This window comes from Solanum lycopersicum, chromosome 10 (assembly GCF_036512215.1).
Source record: "Solanum lycopersicum chromosome 10, SLM_r2.1".
NCBI classification, from domain to species: Eukaryota; Viridiplantae; Streptophyta; class Magnoliopsida; order Solanales; family Solanaceae; genus Solanum; species Solanum lycopersicum.
In genome coordinates, this window is record NC_090809.1 from 49,539,785 (window position 1) to 49,552,566 (window position 12,782).

General features: G+C 31.8%; 2 protein-coding genes across 2 annotated transcripts; one reads left to right on the forward strand and one right to left on the reverse strand.

The window, feature by feature from the left end:
- The first annotated feature begins 629 nt into the window (after positions 1-629).
- Positions 630-2,145, forward strand: LOC138339182 (uncharacterized mitochondrial protein AtMg00810-like). Its single transcript, XM_069290665.1, has 3 exons — positions 630-813; positions 1,162-1,668; positions 1,807-2,145. The coding sequence occupies exons 1-3, from the start codon at positions 630-632 to the stop codon at positions 1,983-1,985; spliced, it is 870 nt and encodes a 289-aa protein (XP_069146766.1). The 3' UTR covers positions 1,986-2,145.
- Positions 2,146-3,878: 1,733 nt separating this feature from the next.
- LOC101247671 (uncharacterized) lies at positions 3,879-7,720 on the reverse strand. The gene is made up of 6 exons (XM_004248690.5): positions 7,409-7,720; positions 6,440-6,672; positions 6,105-6,363; positions 4,683-4,862; positions 4,443-4,598; positions 3,879-4,357 (listed from the first exon to the last, which is right to left on the reverse strand). Exons 1-6 carry the CDS (start codon positions 7,436-7,438, stop codon positions 4,184-4,186), a joined length of 1,032 nt encoding a protein of 343 aa, XP_004248738.1. The 5' UTR covers positions 7,439-7,720; the 3' UTR covers positions 3,879-4,183.
- Between the last annotated feature and the right edge of the window lie 5,062 nt (positions 7,721-12,782).

Sequence of the window (12,782 nt, forward strand, 5' to 3'; positions counted from 1 at the left end):
TTCATGGAATCTATATTTCCATTTAAGGGCAGTGAAGAAGATTCACACACTCACAATATGAATCATCATCATTTCTCTTATAATGACCTGATCATATGTCCTTCTGACAATGTTGAAGCCTTGCCCTCTGATAATGTAGTAGTACCTAATGAACATATTGAAGTATTACCTTCAGCTGTTGCAGTTCCAGTAGATACTGGTGAAGTGAGGAAATCTACAAGGGGTTCCAAACCTCCTATATGGCACAAGGATTATGTGATCAAGACAGGATCTAGTTCTTGTACTTATTCTATTGGTGATAATATAGATTATACTGGTGTTTCTCCAAGATATCAAAGTTTCCTCTCACATTTTTCAGCTGACACTGAACCTCATAATTACACTTATGCTGCAACTGATGATAGATGGGTAAATGCTATGAAAGCTGAAATCCAAGCACTAGAAGACAATAAGACTTGGGAAATAGTTATGCTTCCCAAAGGAAAGAAGGCAATAGGATGTCGATGGGTGTACAAAATCAAATACAAGGCAGATGGGACTGTTGAAAGATTTAAGGCACGATTGGTGGCTAAAGGGTAAAACCAAAAAAGGGATTAGATTATCAAGAGACCTTTTCACCTGTGGTCAAGATGACCACAATGAGAGCTGTAATCTCAATAGCAGCAATTAAAGGATGGAAGTTATATCAGATGGATGTTTACAATGCCTTCCTGCAGGGAGATCTATATGAAGAAGTGTATATGACCATCCCAGAAGGCTTTTCTAAGCCAAGAAGAAAGGCTGGTCAAGTGTGTAAACTTCTGAAATCTTTATATGGATTGAAACAAGCATCGAGACAATGGAATATTAAGCTCTCTACTGCTTTAACTTCAGCTGGCTTTCAACAAAGTACTGGTGATTATTCTTTATTTACAAAGAAAGAAGGTGAGAAGATAGTCATAATTCTAGTATATGTGGATGATTTACTACTGACAGGCAATGATGGATTTATGATACAACACACTAAAGATGTGCTACAAACAACTTTCAAGATTAAGGTCTTGGGAGAGTTGAAGTACTTTCTAGGAATTGAATTTGCTAGAAGTGAAGCAGGAATATTGATGCATCAGAGAAAATATGCATTAGAACTAGTGGCAGATATGGGACTTGCTGGAGCTAAACCTGTTACAACTCCCATGGACCAAAATCAGAAACTTACGACAACTGAATTTGATCAATATGTCCCATCATCACATGAGGATCCAGGACTAACAGACCATACAAGTTATCAAAAACTTATTGGAAGACTGTTATATCTTACAACAACAAGACCAGACATTGCATTTGCTGTGCAAACTCTAAGTCAGTTTATGTATTCTCCTAAAACATCTCATATGGAGGCAGCCATGAGATTGGTGAGATATGTGAAGAATGCTCCAGGTCTTGGGATATTAATGTCATCTGGTGGTGATAATCTAATGAAGGTATATTGTGATGCTGATTGGGGAGCCTGTGTTAATAGCAGAAAGTCTATTACAGGCTATGTATTGCAGTATGGGAATTCACCTATTTCCTGGAAGTCGAAGAAACAAGCTACTGTGTCTCGTAGTTCAGCAGAAGCTGAGTACAGGGCTATGGCATCTGCAGTCGCAGAAGTGGTATGGATGACTAGCCTGTTCAAAGAATTAGGTGTAGATATTAAGGTTCCAATTACCTTATTTTCAGATAGTAAATCAGCTCTTCAAATTGCTGTTAATCCAATCTTTCACGAACGAACTAAACATATAGACATCGATTGTCATTTCACAAGAGAAAAAATCCAAGCAGGTCTTATTATCACTGCTCATCTGCCCTTTGAAGAACAGACTGCTGACTTGTTTACAAAAGGACTTGGTAGACAGTTACATTCTTATTTGATATCCAAGCTAGGAATGAAAAATATTTTCATATCATCTAGCTTGAGGGGGAGTGTAAAGGAACTCAATAAATGTGTTAGTGTGCCTTAGTTAGTTGGGTGATTAGTTGATTAGTTAAATCATTAATTAAGTTTGTTTGATAGTTAGTTAGAGTTAGTTAGCACAGTTAGTAGTGTGTATAAATACATGTGCAGTGTACTCATTCTTCTTTCTTCTCAACAATAATGAAAAGATATTTTCTTCCTCTCTCACATTGTACATGTTGCTGATTACAAATCTTCAACATCTTCATATCTTTTACTTATTTGAAGTTATTTTTGATCCTGTTAAACACTTTTTAACTTATTTTAAATTATTTTAAATTTATTTTAAGTTATATTTTATATATGTCAATCACTTCTATAAATCAAAAATTAACTTAAAAATAGGTTTAGATAACTTTTAAATCAGTCCAAAATATTCTTAAGCATGAAAAAAATAATAGAGTTGAAAATTTATCAAAAAATAATTTTTATACCTTCATAAATAGATGTAAGATCTTCATACATATTACTTTTTTCAAATCATGCTTGTAGAACTATATTGAATATGTTAATATTAAAGCACGAAAAAATAATATGTATCCTCACTTAAATTATAGTTCTTTAGGTTTAATTATTTGTTAGCGTAAATATATAGTATAAAGGTAAATAAAAATAATCACGGCACATGGTTCAATCGAATCATCCTAAGATGGCTAGTGCTAATGAATAGAAAATTTTGTTAAAAAATTATAATTGTGTTTTTTTGCCTTTTTTTAAAGAAAAAGTATATTAAAATTTAAAATATAAAAATATCTTTTTAATTAAATTCTAACCAGATTTTTTGATAAAAAAATGTGTGACAAGTCATACAGACATAGAAATAGACCAAGACAAAAGTATTGCATCGAGACAGCCGACAAGTGAAGTCATAGGTTACTCTGTTATTTAATGTCATTAATTATGTAATTTATCATGAATTATAAGGTCATACATTACTCGTTGCTATTTAATAACATTAATTATGTTGTTTATCACGAGTTATGAGAATTAATCATAGTCAATCAATTTTTAGAACCGTTAGAATACTTGGGGAAAATATGGAGAAAACTTTGGTAAGTGTTAGTTTGATTATATGACTTGGGAAACTCAAGTATTAGAAAAAAAATAGTATTTAGATCAAGTTTTAATATTTGAAAATTGTAGAAAATTTAAAAAATATCTCAAATTTTTATGTTTTACAAAAAAACACTTATTATTAATTAATTCTAACCAATATTTGTTATTATCTCCTCCAAAAAAGTTTAGTTTCTAATTAGAGTGACAAAATTGAAAAAAAAAAAGAACAATTTGTGCTTAATGTGATATAGTTGTAATTGAATTAGTGATAAGTTTGAATAAACGTGTTGCCTATGTTGTTATTATTGATTGTTATTAATTATATTATTTAACACAATATTTTTATTATAAAATGATTATACAAATTTATATATATTTTAATTGTTTTGAGAACTTATTCTTATGAAAAGTTCACAAAATACTCAACCCAAGGATTATTTACCAAAAATGTATGAAAACACGCAAGCCCAGAAAATGATCCGTATACAAGTTATAGAATCATCACTTTGTAAAGGAAAACAAAATCATACTTTACAGAATACTATCATTTTCTTCCTTTTCCATTTTTGTTGTTTAACACAAACTATGTTAATCTTTAATTTACTTATCACATTCGATTCATTATCTAATTTATCTTTCAGGTATTAATAGGTTCTCTTCTTAGAATCAAGAAAATTATTTCTCATCAACTATACCTTTTTTTTTTTTGGGTTAAACACAAGAGTGCTCAAGTATTTTACCTTTAGCTAGTAACATGACACAGAAGAATCATCTGAGATTACACCTTATGTGCTACGCAGGAGAAGTGCAAGGCAACACTTAAGTATGGAAACAGAAAGAAACATTGATGACAAACTTAGCAATTTTTTTTTAATCATATCAGTTACAAGTTCCTAACTTGTGAAAATGCAAAGCATTTGCAAACAAATTTCTAGTTATAGTGAAAATCAAGACAGTACTCATTACCTGCTACTCAAAACTAGAAGATTATCTGCTGCTACCAAAATCTTCTCTCCCCTGTTAGCTTCTGCTAACAAGTATATCTTTCTCGACCTTTTGGCTAAGATCAAGTGTGTCTCCTAACAGTAAACAATGAAAGAATTAATTGAGTTGAACAACAAGCTACATCTGTACACGATGACTGCAATTCTATATTTTGTAATCTGCATGTAGGAAGCTTTCATATGGCGTTCCCTTGAGTGTCTTTTCAACATCAACCCAATTTTCAACTTGTGAAGACAATGTCCCTTTGTGTATCTTCACCTGACGACTGTGAAGGTCCCTTTTAGGAACTTTCAGAAAATCTTGAACATCGTTCAGTATCTGTGAGGAAAATGGCAAACTAGAAAAGTAAGTATGATGAACAAGACGAATAAAGTAAGCATGGTAGAATATGCATAACTCTTACTGTTTGATTCTTTATTATGTCCTCGTAGAACAATATAATATGTCGTGTGCTATTGAAGTACTGCACAGCTTTTATAGCCATGTTGTCTACTTGCTTCAGGTTGCGGATCAGCAAAGTTGTGTTTATCGTGGGTTTGTAACTTGCAAGCATCTCAGCCTGAACAACAATTATATCTCTTAAGACACCATAGAGACAAAGTATTGGCATCTACATAAGAAAGAAATACAGCGCATAACTGACCTCCTTGGGAGAATGCACATGAGACTTGTGGGTTCCATTTACCAGCTTAGCACTCTGATCATAGGAATTTGCTAGCATCGAAATCATTCTGCGCAACAGATTTCTTCTGAAGAGAAAAATAGCAGAAACTCCTCTGGTTTTGAAATAATCAACAATTTGCTCATGATTCTGCATCAGACCCTGTAATGATATTCAAACAGAATTGCAATCAACATCATTTTCCATAACCATGAAAAGAGAAAGCAGTTATCAAGGAACTAGCTTTTTCAGAATTCACATCATTTCATTCTTACACATGGTGGACATATCATGTATGCCGTTTCTAACTTTTAATTTTCTTGCATCTTCTTAAAAGTAACCGTTTCTTCAAATTCAAGACAGTCAAGAAAGAAAAGAATGCAAAAGATGAAAACAGAGTTTTTTCAAAGAATGTGTTCAGTCTAATTTTAGATTTTCTGCAGCAGTAAGGGACTGGTGAAGCCAACACTCCATTAGCAAAGTAGTTATAGTTTTAAAGACCATCTTCACCTATCACACAAAGGTTGGGGGCCAAGGTAAGGTTGGGAGAGAAGGAGCAAAGCATTTAATATCTGGTAACTGTATATGTCAAGAAAAATTAATTTCAATAGCAAAATACTAATGATTCTTTTAGATCCATCTTACTCATTATTCAAGCATTTAGCCTCCCATAAACTCTATATAACATCTTTTTGATCAATAAGCAAAACATTTCATTAATCACCCAATATCCGTGCAGCACTAAGAATCTCAGATAGTCCAAGGCATTATTCGTCAACTTTGTAGCGATTCAAATTCAGCAGCCAAGAGATGAGCAACTTTAAAGAACTAAATGATTCTGCTAGTTCCAAATGTAAGTCTTGATATGCTTCAACCCGAACTAGTTGAGCTCTATACAATTCTTACAGCATATGAAAACAGAATACAAAGTAATCAGCATTTGGCTGGATTCTCAATCGTAGTTCTCCTGGCATGTTTCACTTTAAAACAGCACATAACGGGGATAGCACATTTAAAAGCACACTTCAGACCAAAGCTGACAGAACTGGAAAGGATGTTCATCTATAGCCTCCCCTTGTTTTAAGCATCAACTGTATCCATTAATAGTCCCCACTTTAAGCATATGAATAAACAAGTTAGAACTTGATAGATAATACCCAACCAAAACAAAATTGCTAGATAAATATCTCAGCATTACACAAGTGATACAAGCTCGAATATTTGACAAATTAATTTTAACATTGGAAAACACACTATCACAGAGTGCAAACTATTGTAACAGTCGTTAATTAGGAAGATCAACATAACCAAAGGTTCTGTGATAGCAATACAACAGAAATACATTCAGAAGTACACCTTCACTATCTCATAGCAATTATATCACAATTTTCAAGAAGCTCTTACCTGATTAAGCATCCACTTGAGTCCAACTGCAGCAGTACATTCATTCTTGGAAGCACTCGTAAAAAAGTCTAGGTTATAAAGTTTGTCCAGAGTGTCCAAAATTGTTGACACGTTACTTTTCCGGACTTTAACAGAAAAAATCTCTCCATTAGAGCTTATATTTATATGACTGTTTAGCAATGTCTCAAACCATCCACTACCAGATCTCTGTGTCGACAATATTGCAAAATTCCTTACAGGATTGCAAGCACATTCCGCCCTTAATACATGGAAGACAGCAACTCAGTAATATTATCCACAAAAAGAAACCCAAAACAGAATAATAAAAGTCTCACCGGCTAAAAGTCTTTGGTTTGGGGAAGTGCACATAAGGTTTTTCTGAAGGTTCAATATCAGTTGCCTCACACGGCTTTTCAACCACATGAACACTTACTATCCGTCCAGTGGTATGCACACCAATTTGTTTCAAGCCAATTGAACATATATAAACTCCACATACCATTGCAAAGATTAAGACCACCATCCTCAGCATCATTGGAGAAGCCTTTGGTGGCTTAATGATGGACTCCTGAATGGAATTAAAAGATAAACTGCTTAGGACATGAATCTTCTTTTACCTCCTTTTTATCATCAGTCTCAATATAAATTTTCTCAAAACAGTTATCAAGCAAGTATACTTCAACCCCAAACTAGTTGCACTAAGCTACATCAATCCTAAGTACACACTCCACTTATTCCCATCCTATTCCAAGTTTTTTTCCCTCGAGAATTGCAACTTCTAACATGATCTCCTCATAAGAATATAACCAAAAAAAAATCTAGATCAAACAACACTTCAAGGGGTCATTCAATCAAAGTAAATTCTACAGTCTAAATTATCTCAAAGCACTTCATAACCTAGATAATCCATATCCATTATACATTCTTTTAATGAGCCAGTTTACTATCATTACTGCAAAAGAATATGCTTGAGCTTACTCCCCACTGCTATTAAAAGGCCTAAAACTTTAAGCAACTAAAAAAAAATAAAAAATTCTGTAATGCATAAGAATCTCAGATTCTCATTGTACAAAGCTGAGCTTAAAACAATTTTTAAGCCTAAACTAACACATAGAAGCTGATTTCTTCCCTCTTGAATACTAATAACAACAAAAAAAGGCTTAAACTTTAAGCAAAGAATAATAAACAAAATTTCTTGTACACCCAAATCAAGAAACCACGAATTACATCCAACGAATATTTAAAAACGCAAAATAAACAAACCCAATAGTGAATATAAAGCGGAAACAAATTAAAAAACAAACCTTGCTGAAAAAACAAAAATCGTCAGCCATTTTTGTGCTTAAAAAAAGGGATTAAGAGAGGAAACACTATTGGGGGCAGCTCAAATTCATGTATTTTTTCCTCATTTTTTATTCAATCTCTGTAGTTTCCAAACTCATGCATTACGATATGTAAAATATGGATAATGCAACTTTTTGTTTTGGAATTTTTGCTTCAGATTTGCACTTCTGCGTACAATTTGCCATTGGAAAAAGTGCTTAGGAAGGGAAAACGACCACTAAAACGGTGTCGTTTCGTACTGCCTGCGTTGATTTCGTCAAGGGAATCAAATTAATTCCTTTTTTACAATTTTTTAATCTTTATAAAATTCTACTAACTTACCGTTTACTTTAACGGCAGTGAACGCAGCTTACGAGGAATTCTCACGCCTTTCATTATCTGACACTAGTTTTTTAATATGCAAATCATAAGAAATGGAACTTTCGTTTAAATATGAGAAAAGGTATAAATTGACATTTGAAGTTGTCTCGATTTTTTATAAAAATATTTAAACTATGTAAATGTTCTATTACACTTCTAAATAATCCTGAATTGGTATTATTATATTATTTTTTATTCATCTGACATGGAAAGTGTATGCACTCTTTTAAAGAGCGTGAACAAACTAAAAAAATAAATATAATTTTATTTTTATAAATATTTTGCTATAAAGTATATGTTTTTGTTTTTTCTTATTGTTTTATTTTTTTTCTTTATTAATTTTCTTTTTTCTTCTTTCCTTTCTCAAAAATTGATTGTCAATATTATGGTAACTTTTCATTTTCAATATCATTTTTATCACAACTTCAACTCCTTTTTTTACTATTATTAGTTTAACTCTCTTCAACTTTAAAATTATATTTAAATATTTTATTACATTTCGAACAAGTTGATAACCCACAAAATTTCAAGATGATTAGTAGGTATTATTTATTTTTTAAAATCTAAATTTCACTTAAATTTTTTCAATTTTCGGAGAATTCTGATTTTACAAAATCATCATTTCTAGTTTTGATATATGAAATGAGATAAATTAATTGATGATACCTTCAAAATTTTAATTTTCTTAAAAAATAATTAGTCTTGTTTTCAATATTACAAATACTAAAAATAGTATAATTTTGAAAAAAGGGAATTTGATTGAAGAAGAAGAAGAAGAAGAAATGGAACAACTTGACGCAGGGGTGGGGTAGGTGAGGGTGAGAGGTGAAGAAGAAAAAAAAAAGAAAAAAAAGGAGAGGTAACTTGAAAGTAGGGGCGAAAGATAAAAAATTTAAAGTGAAAATTAAAATTAAAGTAATAAAATTAAAATTAATCAAAAAGTAAGAGAGAGAAATAAAGAAAACTTAAAATTAAAAATATATATATATTTCAAATTCAATTAACACTTGTCACATAATGATTGGTGTGTGGTAACCACTTGCTATTTAAAATCTGGTATTGGTCGAAAAATGATGTATTAATATATTATCGAAATTGGTTAGGCGGTAATAGGATGTCCACATAGTTAAGATGTCTTTTTGAAAATTTGGGACAACTTCAGGTGTCAATTTATGTCTTTTCTCTTTAAATAAATTGAACAATAATATATTTAGTGTAATTTTACAAGTGAATTGTCGGAACCGTAAGTGTTCGTAAACTTTATCATGTAAATAATGTAAACTTTACTTGATGTTACTGTTCTTTTCTATAAATTTTATGTTGCTTTATTTTATTAACTATAATGCTCCGTTCTTGTTTTCTTTTTTTGTACTTGAGTTTAATGCACTTAAGATAAAGATTTTACGAAAATAGTCTCTCTATCTCTACAAAGTTATGATAAAGACTGCGTACATTGTGTCCTTCACAGACTGTACTTAATGTGATTTCACTGAGTTTTTTTATTATTGTTCATGTTAATTATCAATACACAAATGAGGCAACAAAGTAAATAACCACGTAAGAAGGATACTATACTTACCTAAAAACTATTTCATTTCTCAATTATTACAATAATTTCTAGATTAACTAATATAAGAAGTTATTATATTTTTAATCCAAAATTTTCTTTTAAAATTTAATAGTACATGAAATTCTTTTTCAACAATATAATACAAAATATATCTTTAGAAAAAAAAATGGAAATAGTTAGGCCTTACCCGATTTCTTTAGTGCCTTAATATAAAGTTGACTCATGCCTCTCAAGGTCGTTTGGTTGCTCATAAGAATTATATATGTATTAGTAGTACCATATCTTGTTATGCACAATTAAGTTATGTAGAGATTAATTAAATAGAAATTACAATGTATAAATTATTTCTATTAAATTCTGTCAGATAAGATTTAATTTTCGCTATATTCTAGCTTAAAATAAAATATAAATCATACTTAATTTAAATTCTTATGTCGAACAAGGTCAATCTTGAGACAAACTACAACATTGGTGTATGTCTTAAACATGACATGATGCTTAGAGTCGCAAGTAATCCCAAGCTAATCTCATGACATGTCATGACACTAGAATTTGCAAAATCAATCAAAAAAAAATTGAAATACACATATTGAAGCTAAACCTGAAATATGTGAATAACACCCAATATTGAAATAGGAAATATATGAATTAAAGACAACCTATTAGATTCTAACTCTCTAACTGAAAAGTGTCACGATCCGAGAGTACCCTTAGTTGTAAGACGTCGTAGTTGATCCCGAAGGGGTCTCATACAAGTTCTTAGCATAAACGTCATTGCATGAGTCATTGAATAATGCGAAAATTTAAAACTTTTACCAATCAATGTCAAACTCTTTGCAATAGAAAAATAGAACGTCTAGACGTTATCTCATCAACCATCCAAGAACAACATAGAAGTTTCAAATAGGAACCTTAGCCCTTTACAATAAAAGTGTATCATAATACGAGTACATAAGTAACCTACTACAAAGAAAGAACATAGTTACATCATGTTGTCCTCGGAACTTGAGGACATACATAAGTCTTGAAGAATGCAATCGAAGCCTTCAATTCTCCACAATAAGGACCTACTAGCTAGGACCTACACTTCGTAGAAAAATAGAAGAAATATAGGTTAGCACAATCAATTGTACCAAGTATGGAAGTCATGCAATTAAAACCATTAAAACATGCATAAAATGGACTTTTAGTAGAAAACATGTTATTTCAAGTTAAAAGCCATAATGCACATTCAAGTAAGACATAATCAATCCATACTATAAGATAAGGAGACATTCATGATCATAAGTAACCTCATATATAGCCCATACTACTTAGTATAGGTAAGGGCATGATATTTTACCTATACATTGTACAATTGGGTTATTTGAGGAGTTTTTGTGAGAGTCCTTCATGTACGATGTTATGAATAATGGTAAGGATGGTTTCACCTTTTATGATTTTGATTATGTATGTGATTATACTTATGTCTTCTTGATGATTTTACTCAATATATATGTGAAGAAACCTTACCCCAGAACACGAACCAGGTTCGTGTAAGTTGCTTTTAAGTAAAGACAGAGTAAAGACACAAACACTTATTGAATTAAAAACCTTCCTCACTCAAGGAAGGAAAAACCTCATTTTATTAATTCAACTATAAGATTTTGTGATTACAACTCAATAATCAAAAGTCTTATCTCTACTACTCCCTCGATTGACTCCAATCGATCTCTCCAAAAGGCCAAATTCACCTTTTGTTACAACTCTTACTAATACTCAACCCTACAAAGAGCCAAACCCACCCTTTGTACAATAAACTGTAAACTACAATTAAGAACAAAAACAAGACAAATAGTTCTACACGATAAAACCTTCTTACTTAAGAATGTTTTAAACGTAGTAATCCTATCAACCTTGAAGACTTCAATTTGATGAATAATTCTCCCTTGTTCTCTGCGTGAAGTCGTCGTCTTTTTTTCTTCTGCCTCGTGCTCTTCTTATAGAGTTTTTGCCTTGTACAATCCTTACTGATAAGGTAAGGAAGTTATGTTTAAACAAGGATTCTTTTTTAAATTACAATCCTTATTACACACAACTTCCTTTCTTAATAATATATTTAAGGTTTTCCTTATTTGTATTAAATTGTACCTTTAATATATTATTTTTGGCTTTGACAAATAACTCTATTTTACTTGATCTTGGACTCTAGATTGACTTCTTTTGATGCGTACATTTGCTACTGTTCTTTGCGCTTCTTGTCTATCATCAAAACATGAATTATCGATTCTATCATATTCCCCCTTTTTTATGAAGACAAACAAATATTTCTGTGTGATGCATGCACAAATACTCTTCCCCCTTTTGACAAATCAAAAAGAGTCCAACAGCGGCTAAACAAACCCAATCAACATCCATAGCAACAATATAAGCCCAGCCAGTTGAGCATAATAAGTTTAAACAACTAAGAGAACCAGGTTCACACAAGATGCTTTTTCAATTTGAAGGTTGTCCAGGCTTGGTTGAGCAGAAGCCAACATATCCAAAACTCTGTCAACTCTTGCATTATTAGCAAGTTGTTGCTGCACTAACTGATCCTTCAACCTGTAAATTTCAGCATTTGAAGTGTGGAGTTCAGCACGTAACTTCTGGTTTTCTGACTCAAGAGTTGCATATTTTTCTTCAGCTACTTTGAGTTCCCTAAGTAACTGAGCAACAGGACCAGATGTACGTGGAGAAGCATTTGCAACCTGCTCCGACTCCATGGGAATTCCACACTCAGCAAGAATAGTTTGACTGAACATATCTGCATGAGTTAAAATCTTGCCTTCTCCCAATGGTACTTCAAATGCATCAAACACTTCTAAAAACTTCAATTCTTTGTCATCCATCAAAACTACAAACTTCATGTTTTCTCATTCCCCAAGAATTTCCCCTTTTGGCATCATTGAAAACCAATAACCAAAGAACTCGAATAACATTCAATGAGTGCAATATCATTTTTTAACTCATAGCCACTTGGGCAACACTTTCAAGTACACTTCTGCTAACACAATAGTTAGTTAATCTGAGGATATTAGTCATCTTAAACTCATACGCAATTAATATATTCAATGAGAAACGAAATAAACAAATATGTACCAGTTTATGCCTTTAATAAAAAACATATAATATCATGAGTATGAGACAGACATAAGCACATCAAAGAGTCAAAAGAGTATTAAATTTGAGGATAAGGATTGGGACAAAGATTACTAAAGTGAGGAAGAAAGGGATGTTTACTGCTATTGATAATTTTTTTCAGTATGCCCATTGTGCACCAGCTTCTTTATTTTGATCAGTTTTCTTAGAATGTGAAATTTCATCATGAGATACATCATCACCTTTTTTTTAACTCTACTCCGTAACATTTTCATTCCTCCATA

What these genes read in the sequence shown, in the direction of transcription:
- LOC138339182 (XM_069290665.1), top strand. Translation starts at nt 630, where the DNA reads ATGACCACAATGAGAGCTGTAATCTCAATAGCAGCAATTAAAGGATGG. An exon ending in TAAACTTCTGAAATCTTTAT is followed by an intron (nt 814 to 1,161) that starts ATGGATTGAAAC and finishes CTGGAGCTAAAC; the next exon opens with CTGTTACAACTCCCATGGAC. An exon ending in TAGCCTGTTCAAAGAATTAG is followed by an intron (nt 1,669 to 1,806) that starts GTGTAGATATTA and finishes AAATCCAAGCAG; the next exon opens with GTCTTATTATCACTGCTCAT.
- LOC101247671 (XM_004248690.5), bottom strand. Translation starts at nt 7,438, where the DNA reads ATGGCTGACGATTTTTGTTTTTTCAGCAAG. An exon ending in ATTTTTGTTTTTTCAGCAAG is followed by an intron (nt 6,673 to 7,408) that starts GTTTGTTTTTTA and finishes AATTCCATTCAG; the next exon opens with GAGTCCATCATTAAGCCACC. An exon ending in AAACCAAAGACTTTTAGCCG is followed by an intron (nt 6,364 to 6,439) that starts GTGAGACTTTTA and finishes CCATGTATTAAG; the next exon opens with GGCGGAATGTGCTTGCAATC.